We start from the raw sequence: 21,617 nt of genomic DNA on the forward strand, positions 1-21,617 counted from the left end.
CTAGTGCTGTATTAGAGGCAGTATGGGTGCTCGAAAGATAAAGTTGTGGTACTACTCTGTCAGATTTCTAGCACAGAGTTGGGAACTCATTACGAAAAATTCTTGTGATAGCGCGCGACAGTTATGATCGTTCGCTAATCTCTAAACCAATTGCAGACGCATTTCACGTGGCTAGTTGAATAAGATTTAAAGTTCGAGCTCCTCTCAAAAATTTGTTTACTAGTTATGTGTTTTTTTTTTTTTTCATTTAGCTTTTAACCCAGACTTCACCCAGATTTTTTTCCCCTTGTGGAATACATATTCATTAATTATAAGAGTGCTAATGTTAAACCTTGTCATGAAACGACTCAAACCTCTTTAAACAGCCCAAATATTTTCCGCATAAACTATTTGGTGCAATTGTGCAAGCTTATTTTTTAAAAACTGCATTGCTAATTTTAAATAATCCTTTTAGTCCACAAACTCTAAGACAGCTTAATAAAGCTGAAGAGTGATAACGAGTAACAATATTACAGATAAACACCTGAATAAACCAAAGCTGGGATTCGTTTTAGAAAGTTTCCCATTTTCTTTCCCAAAGGAGTTGATTTTTCAAATATACTGTAGTATCTCTAATGTTTCGACTTGGTCGGTTGCGTGTCGCTTTTACAGATCACAAACAAAGCTTAGTTTGGAAATGACAGGTCAAGGGAGGGTTAGATGTATGGGGCTGTTAGGTTAAAAGGTTTCATGGTAAAAAAGAAACCTACACCAGCTCATCGTTCTCTTTGACCGGGAAACCCCGAAAGTTAGAGAAGAATCTACCCTCCCTTGTTTTGGTAACGGGGAATCTTATTCAGTCTATGCATTTTACGATGATTATAATTATGATTGTTTCAAAGATGATGATACAAATAATGGTAAAGAGGATTATAAAAATAAGAATGATTATATAAGCTTTATTTAAACCTGAAGACCGATTAGCGGATCCACACAAGCAAAAGTTGGAGTGAACCGTTTCCTCACAACATAAACGAATTACTATCAACACATGAAGAAAAATTTCGGGAAAAACTTGTATGAGGGAAAATCAACCAGCTTATTTTTTAAAAACCGCTTTGCCAATTCTAAAGACTCCTCATAGTTCACAAACTTTAAGACAGCTAAATGAAGCTAAAGAGTGATCAAGAGGAACAGTGTATCAGATAAACACCTAAATAAACCAAAGCAGGGATCACTTTTAGAAAGTTTCCCATGTTTTTTCTCAACGGAGTTGACTTTTCCAATTCACTGTAGTACCTGTAATGTTTCGATTTGGTGGGTTACGTGTGGTTTTACAGGTCACAAACAAAGCTTAATGAATTTAGAAAAGATAGGTCAAAGGGAGAGTTAGATGTACGTCGCTAATAGGTTAAAAGGTTTTATGGCGAAAACAAACCTACACTAGTTCATCGTTCTCTTTGACCGGGAAACCCTAACGAATTTATTGAAGACTACAGAATTACGAACTAAAAACCCAAACCTATGTTACACAGCTTAACTCGAGAGAGCAGCGAGAATCATTCCATAACAAATGCGTCTCAGTCGAAAAATAGCCGAGTCTAGAACGAATATCGAATTATTTCTTTCGAAGGATCGATTGATGTATTAGTTAATGCTGGATCCTTTAAAAAACTTAATAATGACCATTTCAGTTTCAGGATCATTTATAATCTTCATTAAGATCAATTGCAGTTCAAGTTGGGGATCATTAGTGGGTTTGAACCATTACCATTCATGTGTTCATTTGGAAAGCGGACAGAATTTGCATGACAAGGGAAATTTTGTCTTTGTTTTGTATACCGATTTGTGACCCGGTAAAATGATTACATAGTGTAACATAATATTCATCTTCAAGATTATTTGAAGTTTGGTGGCTACCTCTGTGATGCAATAGTTACTAAGCTTATAATTTGATTGAAACTTTTAGAAACAAACAAGTCAGTTACAGCACTATCAATAATAATAGAGATTTAAAGTACTGGTTACAACCATCGTAAAGCTCTCTTGCTATGTAGTTGAGGCTATTTTTGTTTGAAAAAGAGAAATTAAAACCATGGTTAAGGTACCTTGTGTATTTCTTTTCATTTACTAGTTGCCAATCGGAGTGAAGTTATCAAGGTCACTTTTTGTATTTGGAAACATAAGCTATTGGAAGGAATTGTCACTGCTGCAACAATATTGTTAGGAAAGTCAATAGAATGGGGTGCATTTTATCTGGCCTGATGTTTATGTTTTATTTCTTAAGGTGTGGGGATAATGTGTCCTACCTGCATGCTGGATCTTGTTTGTTTCCATCTTGTCCAGTGCTTTCAATAAGATTTGAAGTAGGTGGCTAGCTCAGTAAAGCAACCGCCGGAAAATAATATGAAAAATAATTTCCCACTCCTTAGGCCATTAGTTCCATTCAGAATAAACTGGCCTCGAACGGAGCGCTCGGTGATTAACTTTGGTAAATGATCATCATAATTATTCTCCTTTGAAACAAGTTTTTAACTGATCGTTTTATTTACTAATCAAAGTCTTCCATTTACTGACGTGCAAACCTGCTGCAGGAGTTTCGCACTCGCCGGAGTCCTCCCAAGAGCCATATGGTTGCTAATAACCGAGATTTGAGCCAGTATGTTCTTGAAAACTCAAAGCATGTTTTTTTTTTTTTTTTGCTGAAAATGTGGTATATGATGAGACACGTAGAGCTGACGAGTGAAACGGTGAGCCATTTTTTTTAAAGCCAGGAACGAAAAGGCCTCGACAAAACCTCTTCCGCAACCACAAATGTGAGCTGATATTTGCTTCAATCCATATTCTTCAAACGAAAATCCTTGAGTAAAGCTGCCCTTAATCGAGTTAACAATTTTTCTTCCATTTAGTCGTAAACGATACTTGGAAGCAATAAGCAACTGCACTCGAAGGTTTACCCACCATAATTTGTTTGATGTAAACCGGCATACTCTGGTGAAACGGTGTGGCTGTTTTTTTCATTGACGAAAAAAAATTGTTTTACCAAAACGTTCTCTGCTAACGTAAATACGAGTTCATATTTTCCGCACTCTATATCCTCCAAATGACAATCCAGTGTAGAAATTGCTTCGTTTTGTTCCGATTTTAGTGCGCGAGACATGTTAAATTCCGTGCTTCCTCGAGAGCGGAATCGAAACTTATAACTTTACAATTAGAGTTCGCCGTCTTTCTCTTTGTCCGGTGAGAGCGAAATGTCAGAACGACGCTCTAATGACGCATTTTGCTTATGACTGATAGCTGGAGCTTAACGGCACCAATAAGGAACTCCGTTCGTGGGCAAAAATAATTTTTTTTCAAAATAAGAATGACTTCGGGCAGGCGTAATCTTCACTTACTCACCCCTACCCTTCTTATTTTTGACCGACGACCGCCCCCTGGGAACAAATTTCTTTCTCTCTCCAGCCTTCCGCTGCCATTAAAATCAAAGATGATGGCCATAATTTTCGTTATGGGAATACTGAGCACTTGCTCGCCAAAATTACGCTTGCTTTGCAGGCTAAATTTGTTTAGAACACACGAAAAAAGCAGAAAGAGAGAACTGCCAGTAAAAGAATGAATCTAAGAATTCAAAGGCCACGCAAATTCAAGATAGATGAGATGAATGCTCCAATATTAAATTGACTAAACGTTAAAACTTTACTTCCTAGACATTAGTTGTCCTGATGGTAATTATGCAAGAAAGTTAGTGTTCAATCTAGGTGAAATTTCATTCGCCAATTGCCAATTGTCAATGGTAGGCCGGAGTATGTCCATGATGGTAGAAGCACTATTTAATTAGCGTGTAAGCATCTGTGTTTGCTTTGAACATTGTGGAGCTTTCAATGTATGCACTTGTTAGACCCGCATAGCACATGCACGTTGAAATAAGCCAGGAATTGTATTTTGGACAATTACCACTTAGTTTAGACTCGATCTTTTTTTCAGTGAAGTAAGGATCAAAAGGCTCTGGTAATTGCTCTGACATAGAAGGAAACCGGAGGACCATTTTGGAGAGTGGCACATATTTCAATGTACTTGGAGGGACGTCAGTAAAGAGGAGGAAACTAAATTCGCCAAATGAACGGTTGGTGAACTTAATTAAGAGGACATTAACTTTGTCAAATTAAGTGACATCACGTGGACTCAAACTTCACGGGTTGTCACTCTGCTAGCAGGCACCAAATCGAGAGCCAATGAAAAGGCATCCATGTGTGCGATTAAAGAATAAGACTTCAACTTATGGTACGGTACTCCCTAAATTTATCATGGTTCATCCTAGCCAACAATCATGATCGATAACATCGAACGTATTTTTACTCAAAGAAAACTACTGCAGACCAATCACAACCGTTTTTTCACCATCAATGGTCTTACGCTTTAGTTGATTTGATAAATAAAAACACATTGTTACTGCGTTTTTTATGATATAAACGAACTATCCCTTCAGCCCTGCCCATTGCTCGTGCTTTATTTGGCTTCAATGTTTGACCCCGTCTTGCCATTTGAACAGGACCGAAAATGTTCTGTAATCCATGACCATTACCTTGGCTTCACCCAGATGTGGTAAAAAGCTGCTCGGCCACAGTAGCATTATATTGACCAAGCATGTCTATGATTCTAATTTAACTTAACACCGGGGTCGCTAAACGAGACAGTTTTTAATTTCATTTTTCTCCAGATACTGAAGTAAATAGAGAAATTAGGCTAACAACAGTTCTATCTTTTGATAATTATTTTTAATTTATTCTTTCCCCTTTTCCCTTAACAAAAATAAGTTCAACTCAGATGAATGCACTCCTTTTTATTTTAACATTTTAATTGGATTTACATTTCAACAATCCAAGTAACTGATCGAGAAATGTTTGAAGTACAGCTGTCCAACTCTGATCGAATGGCCAACTGTTGTATTACTCCAGTTTTTATTTTCGTTTAATTAGGTGCTCGCCATTTTAGTGACTACATGTAAGATAAGAGAATGATCACATATCTTCTTCTTCTTCTTCTTCTTCCTTCCGTTGAACTGGATGTTTTCCTGCGTGGTGCTTGTTACTTCCAGGTGTTGAGTGTTTGGCAGCATCTTTAGCCGTGTAAGGTTTTGGTATTCCTCTCGCTTTATCTGTAACAGGATCCTTTGCCTCGTCGTAGGTTCCGTTGCCAGGTGCTTTATGTTTACCAGCATCTTTGGACGTAATTGGTAGGAACCACACAACCTTCCGTTCTTTGCGATCTTTATTGTAGCAACCACACTCGAACCACGTCTTTTTCCAATTGCATCCTTCCCACATCCAGTTGTGGCTGTTGATGTATGCCATTTGTTTGATTTGACCTGTTATTTGTTTTTCCGAATGGTAGCGAACGCACGTTTTTCCTCTGCAAGCACACTTGACGCCAATTACGTAATGACAATCGTTATCGTTATGGCAACCATCGTGAGCGAGAGTACATACGAATTCTGGATTTCCTTTCATTGGCTGTTTGTAGTCGAACTTTTGAATTTCAACATTACCACTTTTACTGTGGGGACAGCCATAATCCAAGTATCCACTGTAGTAGTACTGGAGGTTTGTTGCTCGGCGGTAATTCTCAGATCGTGATTTAAAGCGGCTTTGTAATATGCTCCAGATCGTCATCAAAGTATGCTGGACCGGCTTAGGTGCCTCATCAGCTTCATTCATTAGTTTCTTTATCAGTTCAGTCGACGTCTTTCCATTATTCAAAGCGCTATTTGTATCCCTTAGTCCTCCCCTGACAAACCTTGTCTCGCTAACAGTCATATCGTTTGCCTGGGATATTTCACTGTTTGTCACATTAGAACAAGCCGAAAGACCAAGCTCTCCAACATCTGTGGGACCTGCGGCCGAGATACAGGCTCTCACCTGGAAATCTCTTTCGCTATACGATTTAGAGCTCTCTGCGAACACCATTTGCTGGAACCTTGATCCGATCTCTTGAGACGTTATGACATGAGAGCCGTATTTCTCCAGGAAAGTGCTGTATGGTTTCCACGAATTGTGGAGCCAGGGTTCCTTAATTTTCAATGGTAATGTACCGAAGGATTCCATGAATTCTTTACTCAGGGTGGACATTTTGGGACTTGTGAGGCATTCTTTATTAACGTAAATCTTTTCTGCCAACGCCTGCTTGATCAAAGATATGCCACTCACTTCGCTTTTCTGTGAGCTTTTCCTGTCTGTTGCCACTGATACAGTGACACCCCAAGTAAACGTAGAGGTTAAGGATGTTCTCAGGCTTGACTCGGAGGCCAGTGACTGATACAATTCGCTGGTATTTTTATAATAATCGAACTTGCTGCTTGACGACGTTAAGTTCTTCTTTATAAGGCATTCTGGTGAAAGTGAATCAAAAATCCTATTCTCTTTTTCTGAAAAGTCGTCCAATAAGTTTACGTTCGGAAGGAATATTATTTTTGCAAGCTCCTCTAATTCACCTTTGGTAATTTTTTTCCCTTCTTTGAGCTCGTTTGATTCACCTTTGGTAGCTATTCTCGCTTCAGAAAATGGGAGGGTCAACCAAAGCAACAGTGTTAGGGAGACAAACATGATTTCCAGCTGAAAAGCGTCTTTATGCTTGGGCGAAGGCACAAAATCTGCGATACAAAGACAAGTTTAAATTAACTCAACAAAACTACGTGGCTCGATGGTGAGCGGCTACTAATGTGGTAGTTAAAAAAAGTCCTTCAAAGTTATGTTTTAAAACTTTCCCGAACTCCGTTTCTACGGTTTATTGGAAAAAGTTGAAATTCCTCTTGGCCATCGTCCTAGGGAGTAATTTTAATTGATGACCTCTCTGTGTTAGGCAGTCCATAACATATGCGATCAACCGTTACAGTACGACTGTAAGACTCAAAGTGATAACAATTTAGAGGTGGGGTTTAAATGATTAAAATAATGCGGCTGGTGCTGTCCCTTATGCAAACTTCGTAGTTTTAGTTTCACAAACTTACGCACGTATCTAAATAATCCAATAAAGATCCAAAAATAAAGAAAGGGTATAACTTTTGGTTCATTCTTGAAATTGCAACAATAATCGTCGAGGTCCAACTTTCTCTCAACTGTGTTTGTTTGTTAATCTGAGGGTAATACCAATCGATAGAAGTCAAGTGAGGTGTAACGTTTAAACAAAGAAAAAACGCTTCACAGAGAAAAGCAATGGTACCAGGAGTATTGGAATCTAAGAGAATACTTAAACACCTTTTGAATTGATGAGAAAAGGACCGCGGCTGAAAGTTTTTGAGCCACCACCTCATCATACAGAGCGATAAACGTGTTAATGAGTCAAAAGGATTCACAAACGTTTCAAGAAAAATGTCTTTGCCTGCTTTTTTATTGGTGGCATCAATTATGGAAATCAATTGGAATGTGAAGTTTGAACAAGTCAGACACGCAAAGCAGAGCAAAACAACAAGAACAGAATTATTGAAAGTTAAAAGAATACACTTAAACAAGTTTTGAATCTGGAAGAATAAGAGCGCGATTGAGGGCTTAATATTATTCAAGGAAAAAATAATTATCACTGGTAATTGATGTGGTCCTCAAGATAGTACGACTTTAAACCTTTTTGAAAAAAATCAAAATTTTACTTGCTGCAAAATCCCAAAAATAAAAGAAAAGAGTGTCGAACGCCGGAGTTGACTGAATTTTCTAATGAACCTATCAATTTAAGCCAACAACACTTTTATGATAATCACTCTCTTGGCGAAGCTCCTTCAACAAGTCTCCCGTCAGAATCGACTTTACATGTTACAACAGAGTAACCTCTCAATTTTTATAATATTGACACTTAGTATACTGGGTTGTAAAGATAACAATGATTTTATCTTTGTAGTTTACTTTAAGTTGTTTCATCTTGTTAGGGAAAACAAACTGCACCTTTCGCCCGTGAAGAAAAGCTTTTAAAAGTCTTCACTTTCTATTTTTATCATTTTTGTAGTGTATCGGATTTGTCTATTATAGCACAGAATAGAAATTGATAATATACTTGGAACGCCCTCAGCTTATTGGGTAAAACAATGGAAGATAGAAGCCTATTAACACTAAAAGTAAGCTACATTTAGAAAAAGTTTTTCTTGTACTAACCGACTGATGTAGATTCTCTTTGATGTCTCGTGATATGATGCAAAATGGAAATGAAGATACGATTTTGCCCTCTGATGAAATCTTATCTCATTGGTAGACTGACGCGTGGTTTATTTTGTGTGAACAATTGATTGGTTATTTTCAAGAATGTTCTTCAGTTTTTACGTTCTATTGGAGAAAACTTGAAATTCCACGAGGGCAGAAGTCCTTTTTAGTAATTTTTGCACGTGACCCCTCTGCACCAGCCGGTCCATAAAACTTGGAATCAATTGTTGCGATTCAAGCTGCACTCAACAACTTTTGGTGAAGTTTGAATAATTAACTGACTGCGAAGGATTTATAGCAAATATATCTTGCCTCAATACAAGCTTAGGATTTTTAAAGAAATAACAAGGACTCAGAAAATGGAGAAAAGTATAACTGTCACTGTAAAAACTGCGATAAAAATACGCTAACTCTCCGATGGGGGGTAATATTTTTTAAGGAGAATTTCACTATTCACGGTGATTGATGTGGTCGTCAAAACAGTAAAGTACGACTATATACAATATACCTGAAAAATCCATATTTTTTCGCTGCAAAATCCCAAAAATCAGAAGAAGAGTGTCGAGCGCCGGAGCATCGAATCATTTAATTTGAAATGAAGAATGGATTATTTGTTGATACAGGAACTGATGTGTATGTCGATTATCTATTAAATTTCAAACGCTTTATAAAATCCTCCCAGTTGATTAAATCCTCCATTGTCCTTATTGACTTGAGTCAACAAGACTTTTAAGATAAACGATTTTGCGGCGTAGCTCCTTCAACAAGCTTACTGAATATTTACGACTTATTAGAGAAAGCTCGATATTCCACCAGGGCATACATCAGTCCATGCTAGTAATTTTTACTGGTGACCCCTCTGCAGTAGCCGGTCCATAACACATGGGATCAATTGTTACGACTCCAGTGTCACTCAACGACCTCAACAACCGTTCCGGTAAAGTTTAAATAATTAACAGACTGCGAAGGATTCATAGCAAATAGATTTTGCTTAAATACAAGCCAAGGATTTTTAATTCATTCAAACTTTCAAAGTGTTTTAAAGAGAAAACTTGGACAGTCAGTGTTAAAACTGCAACAAAAATACACCAAAATCTACACTCTCTCAACGGTGTTTGTTTGTCCATTTACTGGTGGCATCACAGGCAGACAATACCATGTGTTCGTGGTTAATTATTGTTGACATGAAACGAACAACATGTATATTCATTTCTCACAATGAACACAAGTGTCCCCTCGACACGCGCAGTAAGGGCCCAATCTGTAACTGCAGTCATCGTCCCTGTGGCAACTCTCCTTAGCCAGTGAACACTCTAATTCTAGCCGTTTGTCGTTGGAGTTTTTGGTGTAGTCGAACTTCTGAGGGGCCAGTCCTTTACTCTCTTTAAAAGAACAACCACAATTATTCAGATAGCCAAGGTAGTAGTACTGAAGGTTTAAGGCTCTGAGGTAATTATCTGACCCTGACGTGAAACGGCTCCCACGCCGCTCTGAGAGTGTGTTTAAAAGACAAGTGTGACTCACTTCTCTCATTTAGAAGTTGTTGTATCAATTCCTTCGAGATGTCTTGCAACAGCTTGCCACGAGTCTCGCTCTTTCACTCTCGGGCGATCCGCTTATCAGTGGTGCTCATATGACTTGCCTTTGACGCTTCGGTCTCGATGACATGTACACATTTGTACACACGACTTGCAAAGGAAAGACAAACTTTGACCTGAAGATCTCTTTTACTTTAGGACCTAGAACGACATCTGTTTTAATTATGGATCCACGCGTAACAGAACTGTCGACGTGAGTGTCGTACTTGTCAAAGAAATCCTGGAACGTGGACCAAAATGCGTTGGTGCTTTCGTAGTGATCATAATAACTTGTTGAGATATTGACTTTCTCCTTTTTGAAACATTCTTCAGGAAAAGGCTCAAAAATAATTTCCACTCCTTAAGCCACTAGTTCCATTCAGAATATACTGGCCTAAAACGGAGTGTTCGGTGATTAACTTTGGTAAATGATCATCATAATCAGTTTCCTGTGAAACAAGTGTTTAACTGATCGTTTTATTTCTAATCAAAGTCTTCCATTTGCTGACGTGCAAACCTGCTGCAGGAGTTTCGCACTCGCCGGAGTCCTCCCAAAAGCCATATGGTTGCTAATAACCGAGATTTGAGCCAGTATGTTCTTGAAAACCCAAAACATGTTTTTTTTTTGCTGAAAATGTGGTTTTTGATGTAAAGTAAAGTAAAGGCCTCGACAAAACCTCTTCCGCAACCACAAATGTGAGCTGATATTTGCTTCACTCTATATTTTCCAAACGAAAATCCTTGAGTATAGCTGCCGTTAATCGATTTCACAATTTTCCTTCCATTTGATCGTAAACGATACTTGGAAGCAATAAGCAACTGCACTCGAAGGTTTACCCGCCAGAATTTGTTTGATGCAAACCGGCATACTCTGGTGAAGCGGTGTGGCTGTTTTTTTCATTAACGAAAAAAAGTTGCTTCACCAAAATGTTCTCTGCTGACGTAAATACGAGTTCATATTTGCCACACTCTATATCCTCCAAATGACAATCCAGTGTAGAAATTGCTTCGTTTTGTTCCGATTCTAGTGCGCGAGACATGTTAAATTCCGTGCTTCCTCGAGAGCAGAATCAAAACTAATAACTTTACAATGAGAGCTCGCCATCTTTCTCGTTGTCCAGTGTGAGAGAAATGTTAGAACGACGCTCAAATGACGCATTTTGACTGACAGCTGGAGCTTAACCGCACCAATGAGGAACTCCGTTTGTGGGCAAAAATAATTTTTTTCAAAATAAGAATGACTTCGGGCAGGCGTAATCTTCACTTCCCCACCCCTACCCTTCTCATTTTTTACCGACGACCGCCCCCTTGGTACAAATTTCTTTCTCTCCCCAGCCTTCCGCTGCCATTAAAATCAAAGATGATGGCTATAATTTTCGTTATGGGAATACTCAGCACTTGCTCGCCAAAATTACGCTTGCTTTGCAGGCTAAATTTATTTAGAACACACGAAAAAAGCAGAAAGAGAGAACTGCCAGTAAAAGAATGAATCTAAGAATCAAAGGCCACGCAAATTCAAAATAGATGAGATGAATGCTCTAATAGTAAATTGACTAAACGTTATAACTTTACTTCCCATACGTCAGTTGTCCTAATGGTAATCATGCAAGTAAATTAGTGTTCAATCTCGGCGAAGTTTCATTTGCCAATTGCCAATTGTCAATGGTAGGCTGGAGTGTCCGTGATGGTAGATGCACTATTTAATTGGAGGTAAGCATCTACGTTTGCTTTGAACACTGTGGAGCTTTCAATCTATGCAATCGTTAGACCCGTATAGCGCGTGCACGTTGAAATAAGCCAGGAATTGTATTTTGGACAATTAACACTTAGTTTCGACTTGATCTATTTTTCAGTGGGAAAGGAAACCGGAGGACCATTTGGGAGAGTGGCACACATTTCAATGTACTTGGAGGGACGTCGGTAAAGAGGAGGAAACTAAATCCGCCAAATTAATTGAACGGTGGGTGAACTTAATAAAGAGGACACTAACCTTGTCAAATTAAGAGACATCACGCGTACTCAAACTTCACGGGTTGTCAACCTGCTAGCAGACACCGAATCGAGAGCCAATGAAAAGGCATCCATGTGTGCGATTAAAGAATAAGACTTCAACTAATGGTAAGCTACTCCTTAAATTTATCATGGTTCATCCTTGGCAACAATCATGATCGATAACATCGAACGTATTTTTACTCTAAGAAAACTACTGCAAACCAATCCGCAACTGTTTTTTCACCATCACTGGTCTTTCGCTTTAGCTTACTTGATCAATAAAAACACATTATTACTGCGTTTTTTGTAATATAAACGAGCTATCCCTACAGCCCTGCCCATTGCTCGTGCTTTATTTGGCTTCAATGTTTGACCCCGTCTTGCCATTTGAACAGGACCGAAAATGTTCTATAATCCATGACCATTACCTTAGCTTTACCCAGATGAGGTAAAAAGCTGCTCCGCCACAGTAGCATCACTTGTAAAGCTAATTTCTTATTTCAGATGATATTGACAAAGCGTGTCTATAATTCTAATTTAACTTAACACCGGGGTCGCTAAACGAGACAGTTTTTCAATTCATTTTTCTTCAGATACTGAAGTAAACACAGAAATTAGGCTAGCAACAGTTCTATCTTTTGATAATTATTTTTAATATATTCTTTCCCCTTTCCCCTCAACAAAAATAAGTTCAACTCAGGTGAATGCACTCCTTTTTACCTTCCCTTCATTGCGATCTTTATTGTAGCAACCACACTCAATCCACAACTTTTTCCAATTGCATCCTTCCCACATCCAGTTGTGGTTATTGATGTATGCCATTTGTTTGATTTGACCTGTTATTTGTTTTTCCGAATGGTAGCGAACGCACGTTTTTCCTCTGCAAGCACACTTGACGCCAATTACGTAATGACAATCGTTATCGTTATGGCAACCATCGTGAGCGAGAGTACATACGAATTCTGGATTTTCTTTCATTGGCTGTTTGTAGTCGAACTTTTGAATTTCAACATTACCACTTTTACTGTAGGGACAGCCATAATCCAAGTATCCACTGTAGTAGTACCGGAGGTTTGTTGCTCGGTGGTAATTCTTAGATCCTGATTCAAAGCGGCTTTGTAATATGCTCCAGATCGTCATCAAAGTATGCTGGACCGGCTTAGGTGCCTCATCAGCTTCATTCATTAGTTTCTTTATCAGTTCAGTCGACGTCTTTCCATTATTCAAAGCGCTATTTGTATCCCTTAGTCCTCCCCTGACAAACCTTGTCTCGCTAACAGTCATATCGATTGCCTGGGATATTTCACTGTTTGTCACATTAGAACAAGCCGAAAGACCAAGCTCTCCAACATCTGTGGGACCTGCGGCCGAGATACAGGCTCTCACCTGGAAATCTCTTTCGCTATACGATTTAGAGCTCTCTGCGAACACCATTTGCTGGAACCTTGATCCGATCTCTTTAGACGTTATGACATGAGAGCCGTATTTCTCCAGGAAAGTGCTGTATGGTTTCCAAGAATTGTGGAGCCAGGGTTCTTTAATTTGCAATGGCAATGCACTAAAGGATTCCATGAATTCTTTATTCAGGGTGGACATTTTGGGACTTGTGAGGCATTCTTTATTAACGTAAATCTTTTCTGCCAACGCCTGCTTGATCAAAGATATGCCCCTCACTTCGCTTTTCTGTGAGCTTTTGCTCTTTGTTGCCACTGATACAGTAGCACCCAAAGTAAACGTAGAGGTTAAGGATGCGCTCAGGCTTGACTAGGTGGCCAGTGACTTATACAATGCGTTGGTATTTTTATGATAATCGAACTTGCTGCTTGACGACGTTAAGGTCTTCTTTGTAAGGCATTCTGGTGAAAGTGGATCAAAAATCCTATTCTCTTTTTCTGGAAAGTCGTCCAATAAGTTTACGCTAGGTAGGAATATTATTTTTGCAAGCTCCTCTAATTCACCTTTGGTAAATTTTTTCACTTCTTTGAGCTCGTTTGATTCACCTTTGGTAGCTATTCTCGCTTCAGAAAATAGGAGGGTCAACCAAAGCAATAGTGTTAGGGAGACAAACATGATTTCCAGCTGAAAAGCGTCTTTATGCTTGGGCGAAGGCACAAAATCTGCTATACAAAGACAAGTTTAAATTAACTCAACAAAATTACGTGGCTCGATGATGAGCGGCTACTAATATGGGAGTTAAAAAAAGTCCTTCAAAGTTATGTTTTAAAACTTTCCAGAGCTCCGTTTCTACGGTTTATTGGAAAAAGTTGAAATTCCTCTTGGACATCGTCCTTGGGAGTAATTTTAATTGATGACCTCTCTGTGTTAGGCAGTCCATAACATATGCGATCAACCGTTACAGTACGACTGTAAGACTCAAAGTGATAACAATTTAGAGGTGGGGTTTAAATGATTAAAATACTGCGGCTGGTGCTGTCCCCTATGCAAACTTAGTAGTTTTAGTTTCACAAACTTACGCACGTATCTAAATAATCCAATAAAGATCCAAAAATTTAAGAAAGGGTATAACTTAGTAGAAGATTGGAGACTGGCGAGGGATCGAAAACAGGTTGTGAGCATACTTTCAACTGACATGTCAAAGGCATTTGACTCGTTACACCCACCACTACTTCTGAACAAGCTTGAAGCGTACGGTTTTCAGGAAAGCGCTATTCAACTTTTAAACAGCTATTTAAATGAACGGAAATATCAAGTAAAGATCGGCCGTCATGTTAGTTCGAGCCGATTCGTGAGTCGTGGCTGTCCACAGGGTTCCGCGCTTGGCCCGTTGTTATGGAATCTTTTCCAGAATGACCTATCCTACTGCCTAACAGCGAACTTGTCTATGTATGCCGACGACCATCAAATTTACCACGCAGGAGCAGACCAGGCAGCTGTGACTTCCCAGTTAAAGGATAGTGCCAACTTAGCAATAACGTGGTACGATTCTAACTTATTGGCGGGAAACCTCAAAAAGTACCAAGTTTTGAACTTGGGCTTCACTCAAAATGACAGCAATATTTGCGTGAATGATGTTGTGATTGAAACTAAAGATAATATCATACTTCTAGGAGTAGTGTTAGATTCTAAGCTAAATTTCTCTGAGCATGTAATCTCTATCTGTAAAAAAGCCAGCCAGAGAATTGGTGTTCTAATGAGACTACGTAATTTAATTCCTATGAAATCTAAGTTAATATTATTCAAAAGCGCGGTATTACCATTCCTCACGTACTGTCACCTAGTGTGGCATTTTTGTAAAGCGAGTGACACTCGAAAGCTTGAAAGACTACAAGAAAGAGGACTTAGAGCGGTTTTCAAGAATAATAATTCTAGTTATGAACAACTATTAGAGAAGGCAGATCTGCCAACACTACTAAATAGTCGCTTACAGGATCTGTGCATCCTTATGTATAAAGTAAAGCATAAACTGTGCCCTGCATATATAAGTAACATCTTTAAAGAACCAAATAGTAATTACAATCTGCGGTAAGCAGATTTCTCTATACCTAGGTATGAGACAGTCACCTATGGCAAGCACTCTATTAGATATTTAGGGCCTAGGCTATGGACAAAACTACCCAAGAGTATCAGGGACGTCACAACCCTAACGTCGTTTAAAAGCAAGATACGCCAACTCAATATAAGTGAACTTTTAGATGATGGCTGCGCAGGCTGTAGCCTTTGTTCATTTTGACTTCTGTGTATTTTTACTATAAATCTCTTAATGAGTTAACTATAGATATTTTAACTACTACTGTATATAGTTTTTTTTAGTTTGTATATTCTCCCCTAATTGGTGTCCCCAAATTAGTAAGGGATTTGTTCCCTGGCTAGACGGTTTTTGACACCTTAATAAAGTTTCTATACTATCTCTACTATACTATAACTGTCTGTTCACTCTTGAAATTGCAACAATAATCGTCGAGGTCCAACTTTCTCTCAACTGTGTTTGTTTGTTAATCTGAGGGTAATACCAATCGATAGAAATCAAGTGAGGTGTAACGTTTAAACAAAGGAAAAACGCTTCACAGAGAAAAGCAATGGTACCAGGAGTATTGGAATCTAAGAGAATACTTAAACACCTTTTGAATTGACGAGAAAAGGACAGCGGCTGAAAGTTTTTGAGCCACCACCTCGTCATTCAGAGCGATAAACGTGTTAATGAGTCAAAACGATTCACGAACGTTTCAAGAAAAATGTCTTTGTCTGCTTTTTTTATTGGTGGCATCAATTATGGAAATCAATTGGAATGTTAAGTTTGATCAAGCAGACACGCAAAGCAGAGCAAAACAACGAGAACAGAATTATTGAAAGTTAAAAGAATATACTTAAACAAGTTTTGAACCTGGGAGAATAAGAGCGCGATTGAGGGCTTAATATTATTCAAGGAAAAAATAATTATCACTGGTAATTGATGTGGTCCTCAAGATAGTACGACTTTAAACCTTTTTGAAAAAATCAAAATTTTACTTGCTGCAAAATCCCAAAAATAAAAGAAAAGAGTGTCGAACGCCGGAGTTGACTGAATTTTCTAATGAACCTATCAATTTAAGCCAACAACACTTTTATGATAATCACTTTCGTGGTGAAGCTCCTTCGACAAGTCTCCTTCCAGAATCGACTTTACATGTTACAACAGAGTAACCTCTCAATTTTTATAATATTGACACTTAGTATACTGGGTTGTAAAGATAATAATGATTTTATCTTTGTAGTTTACTTTAAGTTGTTTCATCTTGTTAGGGAAAACAAACTGCACCTTTCGCCCGTGAAGAAAAGCTTTTAAAAGTCTTCACTTTCTATTTTTATCATTTTTGTAGTGTATCGGATTTGTCTATTATAGCACAGAATAGAAATTGATAATATACTTGGAACGCCCTCAGCTTATTGGGTAAAACAATGGAAGATAGAAGCCTATTAACACTAAAAGTAAGCTACATTTAGAAAAAGTTTTTCTTGTACTAACCGACTGATGTAGAGTCTCTTTGATGTCCCGTGATATGATGCAAATTGAAATGAAGATACGATTTTGCCCTCTGATGAATTCTTATCTCATTGGTAGACTGACGCGTGGTTTATTTTGTGTGAACAATTGATAGGTTATTTTCAAGAATGTTCTTCAGTTTTTACGTTCTAAAACACTCTACTTGAAATTCCACGAGGGCAGAAGTCCTTTTTAGTAATTTTTGCACGTGACCCCTCTGCACCAGCCGGTCCATAAAACTTGGAATCAATTGTTGCGATTCAAGCTGCACTCAACAACTTTTGGTAAAGTTTGAATAATTAACTGACTGCGAAGGATTTATAGCAAATATATCTTGCCTCAATACAAGCTTAGGATTTTTAAAGAAAAAACAAGGACTCAGAAAATGGAGAAAGTGTAACTGTCACGGTAAAAACTGCGACAAAAATACGCTAACTCCCCGATGGGCGGAGTTAATATTTTTTAAGGAGAATTTCACTATTCACGGTGATTGATGTGGTCGTCAAAACAGTAAAGTACGACTTTCAATATACCTGAAAAATCAATATTTTTTCGCTGCAAAATCCCAAAAATAAGAAGAAGAGTGTCGAACGCCAGAGCATCGAATAATTTAATTTGAAGTGAAGAATGGATTATTTGTCGATACAGGAACTGATGTGCATGCCGATTTTCTATTACATTTCAAACGCTGTATAAACTTCTCCCAGTTGATTAAATCCTCCATTGCCCTTACTGATTTGAGTCAACAAGACTTTTAAGATAAACGATTTTGCGGCTTAACCCTAAGCAACAAGTCTACTGAATATTTACGACTTATTAGAGAAAGCTCGATATTCCACCAGGGCATACATCAGTCCTTGCTAGTAATTTTTACTGGTGACCCCTCTGTGGTAGCCGGTCCATAACACATGGGATCAATTGTTGCGACTCAAGCGGCACTCAACGACCTCAACAACCGTTCCGGTAAAGTTTAAATAATTAACAGACTGCGAAGGATTCATAGCAAATAGATTTTGCTTAAATGCAAGTTAAGGACTTTTAATTCATTAAAACCTTCAAAGTGTTTTAGAGAGAAAACTAGAACAGTCTGTGTTAAACTGCAACAAAAATACACTAAAATCCACACTCTCTCGACGAAAGTAGGAATGGAAGCAGTGAATTTGTGTAAGTAATCGCATGGGCTGAGTAAACTTTACTCAAATATCACTTGTGTTTTCCGAAATTGAAGAAATTGCCCGAGTTGCGCAGGATAATTTAAGATATGTCTCTTTAAGTTTACGAGGAAACATGCCATTTCTTGTTTACAATATTAAGGGCAAAATTTTCTTTCACCAGGAAGGTCAAAAATGCACACTGTTGCGCACAATTACCTGTAGAACGCACGAATCAGCTGAATGAAATTTAATTTTGTACCACGACACTAAAGCAATGAAACCAGCCCTGTTAAAAGATATTCCCCGTCGATGAAATTATAATACTTATAGGCAAAGTTAAGCCTTTCTGAATGTTTTCAATTTTAAGAAGTGTACGAATGTACAAACCAATTTCAACAGAAGAAATATTCCAAAACAAAATAAAGCTCGGTTTTTTTAGGCCCTTAAATGTTTTCAGCCATTTCCAGGTTAACAGGATCTAAATAGAGGAAGGAAAATCCATTCTGGATCTTACTTAGGCTCGAGCATGTCTTAAGAGACGACAAATCCTCCTAGCAATTATTCTATTTTTCATTTATTTTGCCTTTATGGCCTCTTTTACGAAACATTTAATTCGGCAAACCTGGATGAGACTTCAGTCAATACCCTTTAGATCAATCTTAATCGATACTACATTTTTAGGGTAGTTGTTCCTATCTTTCTCTCTCATTCCCGGGAAAAAGCTTTTCAGTACGATCTCTACACAAACAGGGCGAGGTGGCTATCAAAGGTAGAGAAATGTACCCATTTAATCCTTTATTCAAACACAATCAGACACATGCATAGTTCTAACTTTAAGCGTGAAAAATTTCAACGATTACGTAAGCTATCTAAGTGCGCCAAAATTAAAGTTTCATTCGTTTTCATTTCTATTTTCCAGCGGTGTACTTTGGAGGCATTAATCTTCTGCCTTTCTTGTCAGTGGATTTGGTTGATGCTTTAAGTGTAGTGGCATCTCTGTTTGGCAAGGACAACACAGTTTTCCGCTGATCACGATTTTCATTATAGCACTTGCACCAAGATTCCGCGAGTTTCCAATCGCAACCATGCCACCCCCTATCTTCAAATGTGTTTGGGTATGCAGTTATCTTACTGTCACCTGCACCTTGTTTCACTGACTTGTAATGGACACATGTTGGACCACGACAGGAGCACCAAATGGGTTTGTAGTCACAGTCATCGTCGGTGTGGCAGCCCTCTTTTGCCAGGGTACACTCGAATTCTGGATACTCCTTGCTGAAGCTATTGGTATGGTCAAACTTTTGTGCGGCAAGTCCAGAGCTACTTATGAAGGGACAACATTTCAACCATTCAAGAAACCAAGTTAGATGGTCCAGATCGCCATGAAGGTGTGCTCAACAGATGCTGGAAATTCATCTGCTTCATTTATGAGTTGGCCAAGCAATTCAACCGACGTCGCCCCGTTTGCCAGCTTGCTATTTGTTTCCCTTTTTCCACCTTTGACAAAGCGTTTCTTGCTTGTTCTCATCTTGCTCGCTTTGGATATCTCACTTTGGCTTACGTTTGAACATGCAGAGACGCCAACCTTTCCAACCTGGGTAGGTCCTGCGACCGAAATGCAAGCTTTTACGTGGAAATCTCTTTCAGTGTAAGCCTTAGAACTCTCTGCGAATGTCATTTGCTGAAATCTTGATCCGCGCTTCACAGACGTTATGGCATGAGAGCCGTATTCCTTAAGAAAATTACGGTACTCTCTCCATGAGTTTGGTTCCCAGGGATTTTGAATGTTTACGGGTAAGTCCTCCAGATCACTCAGAAATGTTTCCTTCAAGCTGGTGATGTCATTCAGAAGGCATTCTTTATCGACATAGACCTTTTCTGTTAACGCCTGCTTGATTAAAGACATACCACTCACTTCTGTGCTCTGTGAACTTTTGCTGTTTTTTGCTACTGATACCGTAACACCCAATGAGTAGGCGGACTGTAAAGAGGCGCTCAAGCTTGACTGGGTGGCAAGTGATTTATGAAATTCCTTGGTATTTGCATAATATTCGAAGTGGCTGCCTGAAGACTTTGAAGTTTTCTTTACGAGACATTTTGGGGGGAACTCCTTAAAGATCTTGTTCTCTTTCTCCTGGAAGTCGTCCAGTAAGTTGACCTTTCGAAGATCTATCCCTTTTCCCAGCCCAGAATTCTCGGCTATTGTAGCCTCACATGTTTCTTTTAAATGTGTATAACACAAAAACAAGAAGCACCAAAGGGACATGCATTATTCAGCTTTTCGAATTACAATCTGCTGGAAAAAATGCATAATAACTATGGAAAGTGGCCACAGAACGAGACCAAAACGTATGTAACATGAGGCGATTAAGGAAGTGTTCTAGTGGATACATAAAATTTCAGTTAAACTGTTTTTTTTGGCAAAAATGAAAAACAAATTATAAGCTAGCATTTTTAAGCTGTTAGTAAGATATCGGTGATCATTTCCCCGTAACAAAGACCTTTCGGAAGTGACTTCGAATCAGTGGTAAGTTAAAGGTACAAATGTATGTCAAATTTGTTTGTGTTACATGAAAGACGTCCTCTAAATTGGGTATTGAATGACTTGTAATGAGTTTCAACCTGTGCTTATCACCTCGAAAAGCTCAACAACGCTCTGTGCTAAGACTGAGGCAGACTCATCAGATAGAACTGTATTGGACGAAGGGCCTTCCCTATTAAAGACTAAATGATGATCATTCTTATAATAATTGAATTAACGCAAGGGCATCCAAAACAAAAACACACCCTCATGTGTCAGTTAAGTTGTATTGTAGCACTGCTTGGACTTCTCGTAAGTTCTTGTCAACGAATCGGTAGTTTAAAAACGATAGCTTTTTCAAAGGTTTTAAATTTTAGAAACTGTTTCTTGAATGAAGGGGCCTACGACGAACGTTGACTTAAGCCTCTATATTTCACTCCAAGCTTTAAATGATTCTGTAATTTAATGACGAATGTTTCTTTACTTACTACTTCAAGTAATTTTGGGCTTTACAATGAAGCACTCTTTCGAGTTTATTTATAAGTTGCCTCCTTTTTAGTGGCGTTTACTATAAATTTGCTTTTGTCTATTTTAAAGTTTGCGCGTTTGGTTTAAATTCATTGGCTTGAAGTCAAACATCATTTTTTTAACTGGTTTGAATTACAGCTTTTAAATTTCCAACTGAATAAGAATGGATTCGAAATATCTTTAAACAGGAAGCCTGTTTGTGAATTTCCACTCAAAGAACCTTTTGAATAGTAAACGGAACTGTTTACAACACGTTAGTCTGGTCAGTTCTTTAAGTACCAAGATTCTCTTTATAAAGGGTGCACCCTTAAAAACCGTCAACATTGTAGATGAATTTCCTTGAGAAATAATGAGACCTGGAACGAACAGTTTGTATGTTGACTCTGAACCGACAGGCAGTTCTGAAGCCCACCCTTGCAATCTCAAATAATCCTTTGTTTTTGAACCCCATATCCGACCAAGTGGGCAAAGACCACACGACCCTCCTCAAATGTCTATCATAGTTATAGCAAGCACAATAAGACGCCCAGACTCTCCAATCACAACCGTGCCATCCCATATCACCCCAGGAACCGATGTTTGGAGTTGCTTTTACTTTTGACACACCTGTATCTTGTTTCTCTTTCACGTAGCGAACACACGTCTCGCCACGACACGCACACCAAACCGGTCTGTAGTGGCAGTCATTGTCACTGTGACAACCTC

The 21,617-nt window shown here is 38.5% G+C and overlaps 2 protein-coding genes and 2 pseudogenes across 2 annotated transcripts; all 4 read right to left on the minus strand.

The window, feature by feature from the left end:
• Nucleotides 1-4,804: 4,804 nt before the first annotated feature.
• On the minus strand, nucleotides 4,805-8,158 carry LOC149050212 (DELTA-alicitoxin-Pse2b-like). The gene is made up of 2 exons (XM_089197802.1): nucleotides 8,115-8,158; nucleotides 4,805-6,625 (listed from the first exon to the last, which is right to left on the minus strand). The coding sequence occupies exon 2, from the start codon at nucleotides 6,576-6,578 to the stop codon at nucleotides 4,998-5,000; it is 1,581 nt and encodes a 526-aa protein (XP_089053928.1). The 5' UTR covers nucleotides 6,579-6,625; nucleotides 8,115-8,158; the 3' UTR covers nucleotides 4,805-4,997.
• Nucleotides 8,159-12,424: 4,266 nt separating this feature from the next.
• Nucleotides 12,425-13,843, minus strand: LOC113674440 (DELTA-alicitoxin-Pse2b). The gene is given in 1 exon segment (XM_089192256.1): nucleotides 12,425-13,843. A coding segment is annotated over 1 exon segment (1,374 nt). The 5' UTR covers nucleotides 13,799-13,843.
• Nucleotides 13,844-18,771: 4,928 nt separating this feature from the next.
• On the minus strand, nucleotides 18,772-20,133 carry LOC149050213 (DELTA-alicitoxin-Pse2b-like; annotated as a pseudogene).
• A 1,086-nt stretch (nucleotides 20,134-21,219) lies between these two features.
• The window catches only part of LOC113680286 (DELTA-alicitoxin-Pse2b-like), a 1,503-nt pseudogene continuing 1,105 nt past the window's right edge, over nucleotides 21,220-21,617 (minus strand).

Source organism: Pocillopora damicornis, chromosome 2 (assembly GCF_964200805.1).
Source record: "Pocillopora damicornis chromosome 2, jaPocDami1.2, whole genome shotgun sequence".
Lineage (NCBI taxonomy): Eukaryota > Metazoa > Cnidaria > Anthozoa > Scleractinia > Pocilloporidae > Pocillopora > Pocillopora damicornis.

Bases quoted from the DNA above. Each gene is read 5' to 3' on its own strand.
- LOC149050212 (XM_089197802.1), bottom strand. From the start codon at position 6,578: ATGTTTGTCTCCCTAACACTGTTGCTTTGGTTGACCCTCCCATTTTCT.